This window comes from Gambusia affinis, linkage group LG01 (assembly GCF_019740435.1).
Source record: "Gambusia affinis linkage group LG01, SWU_Gaff_1.0, whole genome shotgun sequence".
Lineage (NCBI taxonomy): Eukaryota > Metazoa > Chordata > Actinopteri > Cyprinodontiformes > Poeciliidae > Gambusia > Gambusia affinis.
The window spans coordinates 35365758-35377770 of NC_057868.1; the positions used below are offsets into that span (position 1 = coordinate 35365758).

At 38.2% G+C, this 12013-nt stretch overlaps 1 protein-coding gene across 3 annotated transcripts in view; it reads right to left on the bottom strand.

The window, feature by feature from the left end:
* cacna1fa (calcium channel, voltage-dependent, L type, alpha 1F subunit a) overlaps positions 1 to 12013 on the bottom strand; it is a 41830-nt gene that overhangs the window by 838 nt on the left and 28979 nt on the right. For 2 of the 3 annotated variants that reach the window (XM_044099462.1, XM_044111031.1), the window contains 12 exons: positions 11877 to 11968; positions 10926 to 11085; positions 9174 to 9301; positions 8985 to 9081; positions 8146 to 8248; positions 7964 to 8065; positions 7153 to 7277; positions 4942 to 5288; positions 3684 to 3824; positions 2658 to 3073; positions 1985 to 2097; positions 1576 to 1908 (listed from right to left, as the gene is read on the bottom strand). In XM_044099462.1, coding sequence (XP_043955397.1) covers positions 1576 to 1908; positions 1985 to 2097; positions 2658 to 3073; positions 3684 to 3824; positions 4942 to 5288; positions 7153 to 7277; positions 7964 to 8065; positions 8146 to 8248; positions 8985 to 9081; positions 9174 to 9301; positions 10926 to 11085; positions 11877 to 11968 — 2157 coding nt within the window. The remainder of the gene's footprint in view (positions 1 to 1575; positions 1909 to 1984; positions 2098 to 2657; positions 3074 to 3683; positions 3825 to 4941; positions 5289 to 7152; positions 7278 to 7963; positions 8066 to 8145; positions 8249 to 8984; positions 9082 to 9173; positions 9302 to 10925; positions 11086 to 11876; positions 11969 to 12013) is intronic. The other variant, XM_044107489.1, reaches the window with a different exon arrangement.

The window sequence follows — 12013 nt, forward strand, 5'->3', positions numbered from 1 at the left end:
GTTAAAAACTACAGACTGATACAGTAAAGGAATGCATAAGTTTGATTAAGTTTAAAATTAATTTTCTTTAATGTTATTTTCTGGTTATGTTTGTGTATAATATTTAGAGAGTTAAACCTTCGTAGATTTTAAGTTTTGAGAGTTTGTTTACCGATCGTGTCTCGATTGGTTTTGTCTGAATCGATGTAGTGGAACGCCTTGCTTCTGCTCCTGCATTACAACACTGGAAGCGAAAGGAGTAACGTCGTGTCCGTGTCTGTCTTCATTATTCCCTTTCACAAGTTCAATTCTGACGTATAAGGTTTATAGCTGTATTTAGGTTTATTGCGTTTGCCGATTGAGCAGGGAGCGCTTGTGGTATGTGTGTTTTCTCAAGAGTTATACTCACATTAGCTTTCTAGCTAGCTGCGTCCTGTGCTTATTATTACACAGTTCATATTCTTATTACTGTGTGGGTATAGCCACAATGTTTGTGTCCAATGTTCAGCACTCAGTATGTGACAATGTAATTTTTAAAACGTTCTTGAAATATCATTACAACACTGGAAACGAAAGGAGTAATATCGTGACCGTGTCTGTTTTCATTATTCCCTTTCACAGGGGGTGTAACACTAACAGAAAGGCGGCTACGTCTCAAAATGACATAAATACTTAACATAATCTAATGGTAGGGATAGAAAATAAGTCAATAAGTATATATCGTCATAGACATGTGATCAATATAAGTAGATAAATCATCTGATAGAATATTCAGTATAGTCATTATAAGCAAGTTGAGTAGCACCAACTGATTCACTCGCTCTTTGGTTTCCTAGCAACTCACTCGTTCTTTGGTTACCTAGCAACGACCTGCTGAGTAACTGGCAGCAGCAGTTTAAGATTACACCATTTTGTTTCATAACTGATTAAAAATAAAATAAATTAAAAAAAACGTTAAGTGAAAAGTGGATAAAACGGGAACAGTCACACCACCAGTTTGGCTGTATTTCATATATTTTAAACAAAAAGCTAATATTGAGCGATAAGAAACATATATAGTGATACGTTTTTCAGCAGTATTGTTCAGCCCCAGCAACATGTGGTTCGGAGGCCATTTGTGGCCCTTTGTATGATTTTGTGTGGTAATTGACTGCAGTTCAAGAATGGTACACATCTGGCTCTCCAGTTTACACTTTTGTAATTTTTTTAGTTCTTCTTTAATAGCTTATTATACATAATGTATTTTAATGTTAATTTTGTTGTAAGAGTGGTTGTAAACATCCAGCGAATTTTACTAAAATAAATAAAAAAAACACTAGAGAACATTAATTCTTCAAATAAACTAGATTATTAGAAGAATGTTTTTTTATTTGTTTGAATCTTTGAATCTGAGAATAGAATAATTCATTTTCAGGAGTAAATAAACTGACTTCCCAAAATGAGCAGGACTTTCTAGGCAAACAATTCAATTAAAGCGACTAAACATGGCTTTCTGTGAATGCAATCAGAATCAGCTCCACAGAAGTAATATTTATGAAAGTTAATTAAATGTGATGAATTAAAAACCATCTACAGTATTTTGCAAGGAAAACGTACCGATTCGACCAGATTGTCTGCGCTGCCTTTGTCTATGATGCCCTGGTTGGCCGAAGGCGGCATCCTGACGCTGGTGAAGGTTCTGGTCTGACCCGGGTACCAGCCCGGTCGTTTCCCTGCAGGGAGACTTGCAGACCCGTCGCACCAGAGCGGCTGACTGGAGCCGCTTTCTTCATCCACCAGGATCATGGGCGTGTAGATGAGCTTTCCGCGACGCCCGGTGGGGGCAATTATTCCCGGAAGGGGGGTGGCTCCGGCTGCTGCCGTGTTGGCCCAGGTGGCGGACGACATGGAGGACACGCTGCTGGGCCGGGAGTCCAGGCTCTGCTGGTTCTGACAGAAAGCAGCAGTCGGTGAAGACCAGCTGGAGGAAGATGAGACAACATGCGGTCTGTTTTTTGTGACTCACCTGCAGGCGGGATCTGGATGGAGATGTGTTCCCACGGTAGTTTCCAGGGATGGGAAGGTCGTCAACGCTGGTCTGAGGCTTTAGACACTGGAAGTTAAACGCAGGCTTCCGACCTAAAGCAATGAGAAACAATAAATGTCTACAGCTGTAGTAACTGTTCGTTGTTATCATTAGTAAAACTGACTGCCCTCTGTTGGCATCTTTATTGTGAAAGAAATTGTTCTGGATTTTTAATTTTTTTCTTTATTTCTTTACTTTTTTCAAAATAAGAACACAAACATTTTATTAGTGAAACAAAATAGCAAAGGATGCAATTTGTCTTTAAATAAAGAATAATTTGTAAAATGTAAGACATAAAAAAGGGAGCAGGATTATTTAAATTAAACTAAGCTAAGCTAGGCTGCACCAAGCTAAACTAAACTAAATTAAACTGTAATAAACTAAATTAGACTAAGCTGAGCTAAGCCAAGCTGCTGAGCTAAAACAAACTAAACAAAGCTAAACTAAACTATGCTATGCTATGGTGAGCTAAACTAAACATAACAAAGATAAGATAAACCAAGCTAAACTATAATAAACTAAACAAAACTAAATTAAACTGAATAAAACCAAGCCAAGCTAATTATATTAAACATGTTAATGCTAGTTTTAATAAATAAAATTTGTTCTTGACCTTTTGGTATGGCAGGAAGTAATCGTCTCCTGACAAACTGGGCTTCACTATTCTCATTGTTATTGTAGCCGTTCCCATTATAACCAGTGTTCCCATTGTAGCCGTTCCCATTATAACCAGTGTTCCCATTGTAGCCGCTGATGGTGCTGTCATTTTCATTGCCGCCGCTCACAGTACTTCTGTTCCCGTTGTAGCCGGTGTATCCATTGCTGTTGTATCCGTTTGCATCGTAGGGAGCGGGGCTGACGCCGGCACTGCCTCCATTCATACTGTTTTCATTGTATGCGTTGCTGATGAAGCCGTTGGGGTCATGACCTTCATAGGGAATTTCTCCTATGATGCTGGCTACGTCCAAACTCTGGCCGTTGTCTCCTGTTTCGGTTGGTACAGGAGAAACCGCCTCTTGATACTCAAACCTGCAAGAATGAAGAGGCAAAGAGGGGAAATGTGGCATGTGGTACTTTGCAAAGTTCTGAAAATTTTTATTTTTTGTTTAAAGCTAACATATGATGCTTCTTTGAACAGATTAAGGCAGGTTTATAAACAATACAAAACACATTTGTTGCATAATTTGCACAAAATCAATCTTAGCTAATCAGATTTCAGTCTTGCCGATTCACCCTATTCTGAGAATGAGTTGTTTTGGGGCATCCTGTCACTTTAGATCCAAATAGTTGGTGCTGGCCACAACCCCAAATCAATGTTTACACTTCCACATGAAAAAGGCTGCATACCATACATCTTTGAAAAGCAGAAGTGTAGCCTCCTCCACAAGCAACAAAAAAGTATTAACTGTTTTCTGAATGTTTAGTCGACAACTAAACAATTGTACAGCGATAAACCAGCTGACCAAATGTGCTGGAGCTCCACTTGGTTGCTAGGTATCGGGCCTGGACTCAGCTGGGGTTGCTAGGTAACAGCACAGTGATTTAACATTCCAGAGGTTTTTGAAACTGCTCATTTTCCAGACACATAACATGTCCCCTTTCCAAACCTTAAATATTCAGATTAACCTCTATTTCGTACCCATCTACTCGCATGCTCGCCATATACGCCTCACTGCTGTAAAACTGCTCAGCCGCTTCACTTTGAGTTAGAACGAGTGCATCTTTGAGGAGAAAGTCTTCTCCTGACATCTCTGGTGGAGGTGGAGGAAGAGGCGATTCGCTGGTGGAGAAGAAAGAACAAAGTCAGAAAACACAACAATATGATTAATATGATCTATTATGATTCCAGCATGTATGGCTGTAACACACAGAGGTGGGCTGAATACACAACAATTGTACTTAAGTAAAAGTAGAAAGTATCCATCCGAAAAAATGTCTCGAGAGAAAAACCCTATTTGGTACAAAAACAATTCAAGACCTGAGTAACTGATCAAAATTACAATAGAAGCAGGATTTCCACCAGTGTATTATAAGCCACCAGGCTATGCTTTGTTTATTTTAAGTTTTTTTTTAAACACCAGTAAGAGTAATAGCAAAAACAGGCAAAGATCCAGGCTTAGCTAGGGTGACCAGATTTGGGTTTCTGAAAAGGAGGACACTTCTTTTTTTTGTATGGAACGGAGTGGCAATGTAATCACAATGCACTGTTAGCTATGTAATGTGTTTTGAGGCAGTTGACCAAAATCCCGGACGATTTTTAAATTCCCCCCGGACATTTTTTTAGGTCTGAAAAGTAGGACATGTCCGGGAAAAAGAGGACGTCTGGTCACACTAAGCTTAGCTAGATGTTTGGAGGAAACCCTGAGACGGACCGAGATGTAAAGTTATGTTGAATTTTAAAACGATTAAAATGAAAATAATTCCTATAAGTAACGAAATAACAAACAGAAACTGCAGGTGTGTCTCTGTGTCTGGTGGCCTTTTGGTTAAAACATGTTTGTTTTCGGCCGTGCTGTGGTGGCGTAGGGGATAGCGCGACCCACGTTTGGAGGCCTCGAGTCCTCGACACGGCCGTCGCAGGTTCGATTCCCGGACCTGGTGACATTTACCGCATGTCTTCCCCCCCTCTCTCTTTCCCCTTTTCCTGTCAGCCTATTTTCATATTAGGGACACTAGAGCCCATAAAAGACCCCCTGGAGGGGAGGAAAAAAAAGAAAACGTTGGTTTTCATTCGGTGGGCAGAGAATCTATAAATTTTAAGTAAGAGTAGAAATGCTTCATAGCAAAATTACTCACATAAAAGCGCAGTAAAATGCTTCTAAAAGTACAGTTTCGCCAAAAGGTAACTGAAGCAAATGTAAGTGAGTAAGTGTAACTGGTTTGGATGGAGTCAGTACCTGATGGGAAGCGGTTCGGACCTTGCGGGCTGCTCTGTGACGACTCTCAGTCCGGTCAGCTCCGATCCCGGCCTCAGGTGTTCCTGCACGGCCTCCACCTGCGTGGTGATCACGTCCCCGTTGGCGACCCGGGGCCTGGGCTCGATGATCACCGCCGTCTGCTCCACCAGCATGTCCAGAGGCGGCATCGGCGTGCTGGCGGGCGTGGGGTTGGCCGACGTCCCCGGCTCGCTGTCGAAGATCTCGTCGCCCGTCATCTCGCCCTCGGTGGCCTCCTCGTCCTCAAGGTCACAGGCCATCGCCAGGCGCATCTCTGGAGCCAAGTCCTTCAGCGTCCGCAGCCCTTGCTAAGACAATTTTACAGCAAACGCCCATAGGATGCATGCTGTGAAACCTACAATTTTATGATTCTTAATGAAGAAGATGAAAACTTTTACATTAATTAGACAATGTACCAGATTCTCAGGAGTTATCAGCTGCAGTTCCGTTACAAATGTGTGCAAAACTTTCTTGGTATTTCACTAATGTCAAAAAACAAATTCGCAATTAAAATCATACCTGAATAAGTTTGTCCATGCAATAAGTTATTAAAAAACATGCCATAACATAAACTCTGAGTTAAAAAAAACAAACTCCTACCACAAACTCTTACCAAGTAATTTTGGTCTAGTTTTTAATATCTTAGTAAACTTTAAATATAACAAACTAACTTAGTAGTAACTTTTAAGCGAGATATAGGAGCTTATTTTAGCTCAATAATTCCTTAATGTTGACTAATTCAATTGGCAGATTATTTCTTTTATAATAAAACATGCTCCCATGTTATGCTATAATTGAAATCACCTAGTACTTTTTTAATCATTATTAATGAATTGTTTAATTAAAAAGTCTCCAAATCTTGCTGAAAATTTACTTTTAAGTTAGTTTTATTTCAGGTGTACTAAGACAGTTGCACCAAAAACTAGACCAAATTTACTCGGGAAGAGTTTGAGTTTTTGCAGTGCAGTGACATCATGTTGTTGATCACATGACTTGTTTGATGTTAAAATGTGATTCCACTGCAGTTTTGAGAACGACACTCTTTTGGTCAAAACCCAAATCATCCGGGCACAAAAACATTTTATCGAAACACTGGAGTTTATCCGAAATTCACGAGGATGAGTAAAATTTCCAACAAAAAACTCTGAAATTTTGAGATTAAACTCTGAAATGTTTTAGAAAAAACTCAGAAATTTTCAAGTCTTTTCTAGAATTTATTTTCCATCTACATTGCTGTGTTTCCATTAAACACATTTATTTTGTAATTTACATTTTCTCAAGGAAAATGCAGCTACTATTGACGAGAAACTAACTTGGAAACAACATATGTTTGTAGAAAGACATTAAAATCAATAAGCATGTTGTTTAAAGTTTGTTATTAATTGTTCCTGTTGGTTTACGTTACAATATAACTTGATTTATCCACTTCTAGTAAATCATTAATGGGTTTGGGGCGCTTCATTCAACTAGATCTCCAAAAGATTCTATTAAAATAAAAGAAATTTTTCAGATAAACTGCCTTCATCTCCTTTTTCTTTTAGAAAACACAAGATCTTGACTATATTTTAGGTGAACTCTTATTGTTTTTATATTTGTATGTATCAACATGTTCAATCAGCTGCTGATTTGCCAAAAATCTTTCAAAAAGTTTTTACTTATTACATACTGCATTATTTAGATTTTCCTAACCTTTTTAAAGCTACACAGATTTTAACTGTGAGCAACAGTAAAATGCAAATCTAATGCAAAAGCATACATTTAACGTGCCTTTAGCGCCCCCTACCGGTGAGTGCTGTTGTTGCACTCAAGACGTTTAAAGCAGCTTTTTTTTTTTTACATGTCATACACATTTTTTTAAAATGAAAATAATAAAAAAGTAAAAGAATGAACTCAATTATTTGAGTACATTTATACAATCGAGAAACAAATAATAGGGGCACAAATTCCTGTAAATTCCTTTAATATGATTGTAAGTGGAATATAATTTATTCTTCCCTCTTTTAATTTATAAAGAGTTTAAAAACATTTAGATGTGGTGCTAAATGCTAAAAACCAGATGTAAATAAGAAAATACTTCTTTTCACAAACTTCACATAAAAAAAGAGACAGAGATGTTTTTGTTTGCATGTTCATATAACTTAGAAAGTATTTAAATTAGAGCTTAGATCTCACCTGCAGTGCAGCAGCCTTGTCCTTCTTCTTGGATTTTCTTTCCCTCTCTTTCCTCTTTCTGTACTTTTTGAAGTAATCTTGGATCAGGAAACTGGCATAAACCTTCCCACAAGTCACCTCATCGCCTGACGAACGCAAACAGACATGACAAATATGAAAACTCTTGGATAAACAGTGAAACGTAAAGCTTCCTTACGTTGAATAATTTAGAAACAAATTTCATTTGTCAAGCTATGTCGAAATCGAAATAAATAACTAAACATTCTGATATGTGTGTCAATTATATTGCTATTAGTATGTGAAAAATAATCACATAATAGTTTCTTCCTTGTTGTATAATTTGCAAACCTGAACTAAATTCTCTGAAAGCCTGCAACAAATTTATCTGGTGGATTTCAGTTTAAAGACTAGATTTGCCAAATGGTGCATGAAACAATTTAAACAATTCTGATTCTTACAAAAAGTCAGAATGCTGAGAAAAATAATCAGAATTCTTAGATTAAAATCACAATTTTGAGAAGAAAACACCCCCAAAATGTTTAGATTAAGTAAGAATTCAGAGAAAAATATCAGAGTTCTGTGAAAAAAAAAGTAAGAATTTTGACATAAATTCAAAATTCTGAGAAAATCAGAAATCTGAGAAAAGGAGCCAGAATTCTGAGAAAAAGTCAAAATTCTGAGAAACGTAATCATTTTGAGATTAATTAATAGCATTCTAATGCTAAAGCCATAATTAAAAAAAAAAATTTTTTGTCAGTGGTTCAAATCCCCCATTTTTCTGGGATTGGCTTTTGGCAGTTTTGTGTCTTGCCTCTAGGGGGCGGAATGATTTCATCGATGAGTTTAGGTTTCGTGCGTTTCCACAGCTTCTTGATGATGATCTTCAGCTCCTCGTTCTGCTGATCAACAGGACCTGGTGGAATCCAGACACAGATTGATTAAATAAAAGACGGCGTTTCCACACGCGGCTCCGTGAGCGGGAATCCTCCCGACCTTCGGTTTTGATCTTCAGTGAAGTTCGGACGAGAGCGAACAGAGTGGCGTTGAAGGTGACGGTCCCATCGGGGAGGAGGGGAACGTTCATGGCCACCAGTCTCTGAGAAGAAACAAGGAAGTAGAAAATGTGAAATCTGCTTTTTTATTTCTACCCATACACTGCAAAAATGTTGTTTTATTTTATGCTAAATAAAAGGCTTTATTTAGCTTTATTTAGCATAAGTAAAGCTTTATTTTATTTACACAGTAGTGTGCTGTTTAAATATGTGAAGTAAAGCTATTGTACGCTGCAAAAAAACAAATACTACAGAGTATTTTTGTTTAGTTTTTAGAGCAAATTTTATGCTAAATAAAACCTTTTATTTAGCATAAAATTCATTGTACATGAAACTACTTTAAAAATATGAACTGAATTACATATTTGTGTCCTGTGGGATTTGTTTGCTTTCCATTTTGAACATTTTGTTCATTGAACAGAATCTTACCTGGTATTTTTGTACTAGTTTCTAGTGAAAATAACTGAACACGGGGGAAAAGACAGAACTAAAAATTAACTTTTCAGCATTATATAGGAGCTTATTTTAATCCAATAATTCCTCAATATTGATAAATATTGGCAGATTATTTCCAACGTGGAAAAATGTCTTGTTATAAGTAAACTAGTACTTTTTTTAAAATCAATGTTGAGGAGTTATTGACTTAAAATAAGCTCCTAAATAAAACTGAACGTTAGCTTTGTCTTATTTTTAGTGCATTAATATATCTGCTGTGGAAACTACAGAAAAACACTCAGTAACATTTTGCGTTTTTGCAGCTCTGCATGTGTTCGCCCTTACTTTGCAAGCAACACGATGAGGACAAAGCTTCCCGAAGCCGAGAGGAGGCTGAATCCTGCGTAACATAGTGACTACGTCGATGTGCTTGATGCGACCTCTGCCACATGCAAACAGAAAACGGGTGAGACAGAGACGTTTGTTTTGGAAACAGTGCAGAAGACTGAGCCGGACTCGGATAATGAGACGCACGTGGCTTCTGGGTCGTAGTCGGACCAAACTCGCTTAAACTCGTCCAGGTGGTGAGTCCCCAGAACCGTCCAGTCTCTGGTCAGGTACTCAAAGTTGTCCATGATGACAGCAATGAACAAGTTGATGATCTGAAGTGGAAAGAGTATTTATACGTGTAACAAAATGATTCTTTAGATATATTACAACAAATGGAACATGACACAGCAGTGTGCTGTTTAAATATGTAAAGTAAAGCTATTGTACACTGCAAAAAAACAAATATTACAGAGTATTTTTGTTTAGTTTCTAGAGCAAATATCTTAGTACACTTGAAATAAAACAAAACTAACTTAAAAGTAACTTTTCAACAAGATCTAGTAGCTTGTTTTAAGTGAATAATTCCTAAATATTCATTAAAAAAATCACTAGTTCTACTGGTAGATTATTTCATTTATAGCAAGATATTTTCCCCATACTATAAATGAAATAATTTATTAGTTGAACTAGCACTTTTTCATCAATATTAAGAAATTATTTACTTAAAACAAGCCTCTAGATCTCGTTGAAATGAAATTTATAAGATAGTTTTGTTTCATTTCCAGTGTATTTGCAGTAGAAACTGCACAAAAATATTTTTAAAATATGGTACAATTTTGTGTTTTTGCAGTGTAGAACCAAGAATTAGAGGTTTTCAAGGACACGTGTGTAAAAAACAAGAATTAGATTCACAATTTTGAGTTAATTTAGTATTTTCTGTGATTCCTGCAGGAACAACATTACAAATAAAGGTTCAAAAAGACACATAAACACCTCCAGTATTAGCTAGCTCAGAATTAGCCATGCTACTAGCCGATCGACTGGATGCATAGGAGAGTCAGGTGGTCCAGGGTTCTGGACGGGTCCACAGTCCGTCACAGAGCCACACAGGAAAAACAACCAAGTAAAAGAAAGAGTAAAGGTCCTTCCAACTGCACGGCATCCAAAACCAGACGGAACAATTGTCTTAAAAATAAACTATTTCTCAAATAGAAACAAAGAATTAAAGTTTACAAAAAAGCAAGGAAATATTGTTGGTTGTGCAGGAGGCTCTACTAATCCTTTTCAAAGATGCAGAGTTGAATAATCGGACATCTGTTTCCAGCCATTTTGATGTGACAGTGTAAACGCTGAGTTGGGGGCGTGGCCATCAGCAGCTTATGTGAATTTAAAGTGACAGTAGCATTAAAACGTCTCATTCTGAACTGATCACACTAAAATCTCATTTTCTAAGAATGACTTTGTGCAAAAAAAATTTAATGAACATGTTTTGCGTAGCCCACTGTTCTATCTTAACATGTTCAAGGTATGTAAATCATATAACTGATGACATGAAAGCCCAACCATAAAACGTTTACGTTCCGTTTCTTTCACTGTGCAGCTGCTGTTTGAGCCGCAGGTTTTTGTTCTGATGGCTCAGATTCACCTTCACTCGACTGAGCTAGCATCTTAAAATAGCACAGGGAGCATATTAGCTCCTGCACCCAAATATGTGCATCCAATTAAACCTTTGTGATGCGGGCGTGCATCACCACTCATCTGTGGATAAATAAAACTGTCAGTGTGCCGCTGCTGAAATGCTGCCGTCCTTATTTTCATCCAACTTCTGATTCCGCCTGACCTGGCAGTCGACGCACAGGGTTTGAATTAATTGCAGCTAAATTTAGAGCCAGTAATCTGAGGACTATCTGAGTGAAGCGAGGGGAAAAGTAAAACGTCAGATTAGCCTTCGCTCACCAGGTAAGCGCAGAGCATGAAGAAGCTGATGAAGTAAAGGTAGGCCAGGTTACTCCCGCAGGTGTACTCCTCGCCGGGCTCGACGTCGGCCTCCGGGTCGCAGCGCCGGCCGGGCAGCGCGCCCAGCATGATCTGCTGCCACTGCTCTCCGGTGGCACACCTGCAAGACAGGAAGCAGTTTTAATTCTGCCTGGGAAAGGTTTCCATGCTCTTTGAGGCTTATTTTGTCATGTCACAACATCAACATCAATGTCTTTCATTGGGATTTTATGTAATGAATCAATACAAAATATAGCATTGATTTATAGATGGAAGAAAATTGATAGGTGGTTTTAAAACATTAAAAGTGTAGTATGGATATGCATAGTGGTAACTATGGCCAGAAGATTGACGGTGCGTTCACACCAAAGCATCCAGAGGTTTACATTCAAAGTCTATGTGGAGGCGTTTTGAAGCGCTTCCGGATTTTGATGCACGTCAAGAGCATCCAGAGCATCAACCAATCATAGAGACTCCGCTTTGTGGCGTAGTGGAACATCTTCCAACGTGATCTCAGAAAAAACAACTGTGGAGGATAAACTAATTATCGCTGTTTGCTCTCATCCTATAATCGAGTTACGACTGCAGAGGCAGGAAGTTGGAATGTCGAGTAAATTATAACTTTTACGATGTGAAAATACTTCCCCTCATTTGAGCTATCCAAACCCGACCAGCAAAAACGCTAAGCGACATTAAATAAACGATAAATAAACATTGTATTTATTTAGACGAAATATGCAGAAGACGGTGGAAAAGTTTGAGGGACACGTATGTCAAGGAGTTTCCTCTCAACTTTCAATTTTACTAATCTTCAATTACATTTAACCTTTGTCCCAACAGAAATGTCAGTCAACTTCTAGACCAATAAGGTTTAAGAACCGCTGTTGGAACAGGCGGGTTGGAACGTCTTACCTAAAAAGAACCAGAACCGCCATGAAGAACGTCTGGAAGTTGCAGTTTCTGTTGATGTCTGTGTCGTCATCGATGGCTACTTTCCCAAACATCTGGCAGGACAAACAGCAGAGAAACCGTCAACCAGGAAAAGCAGC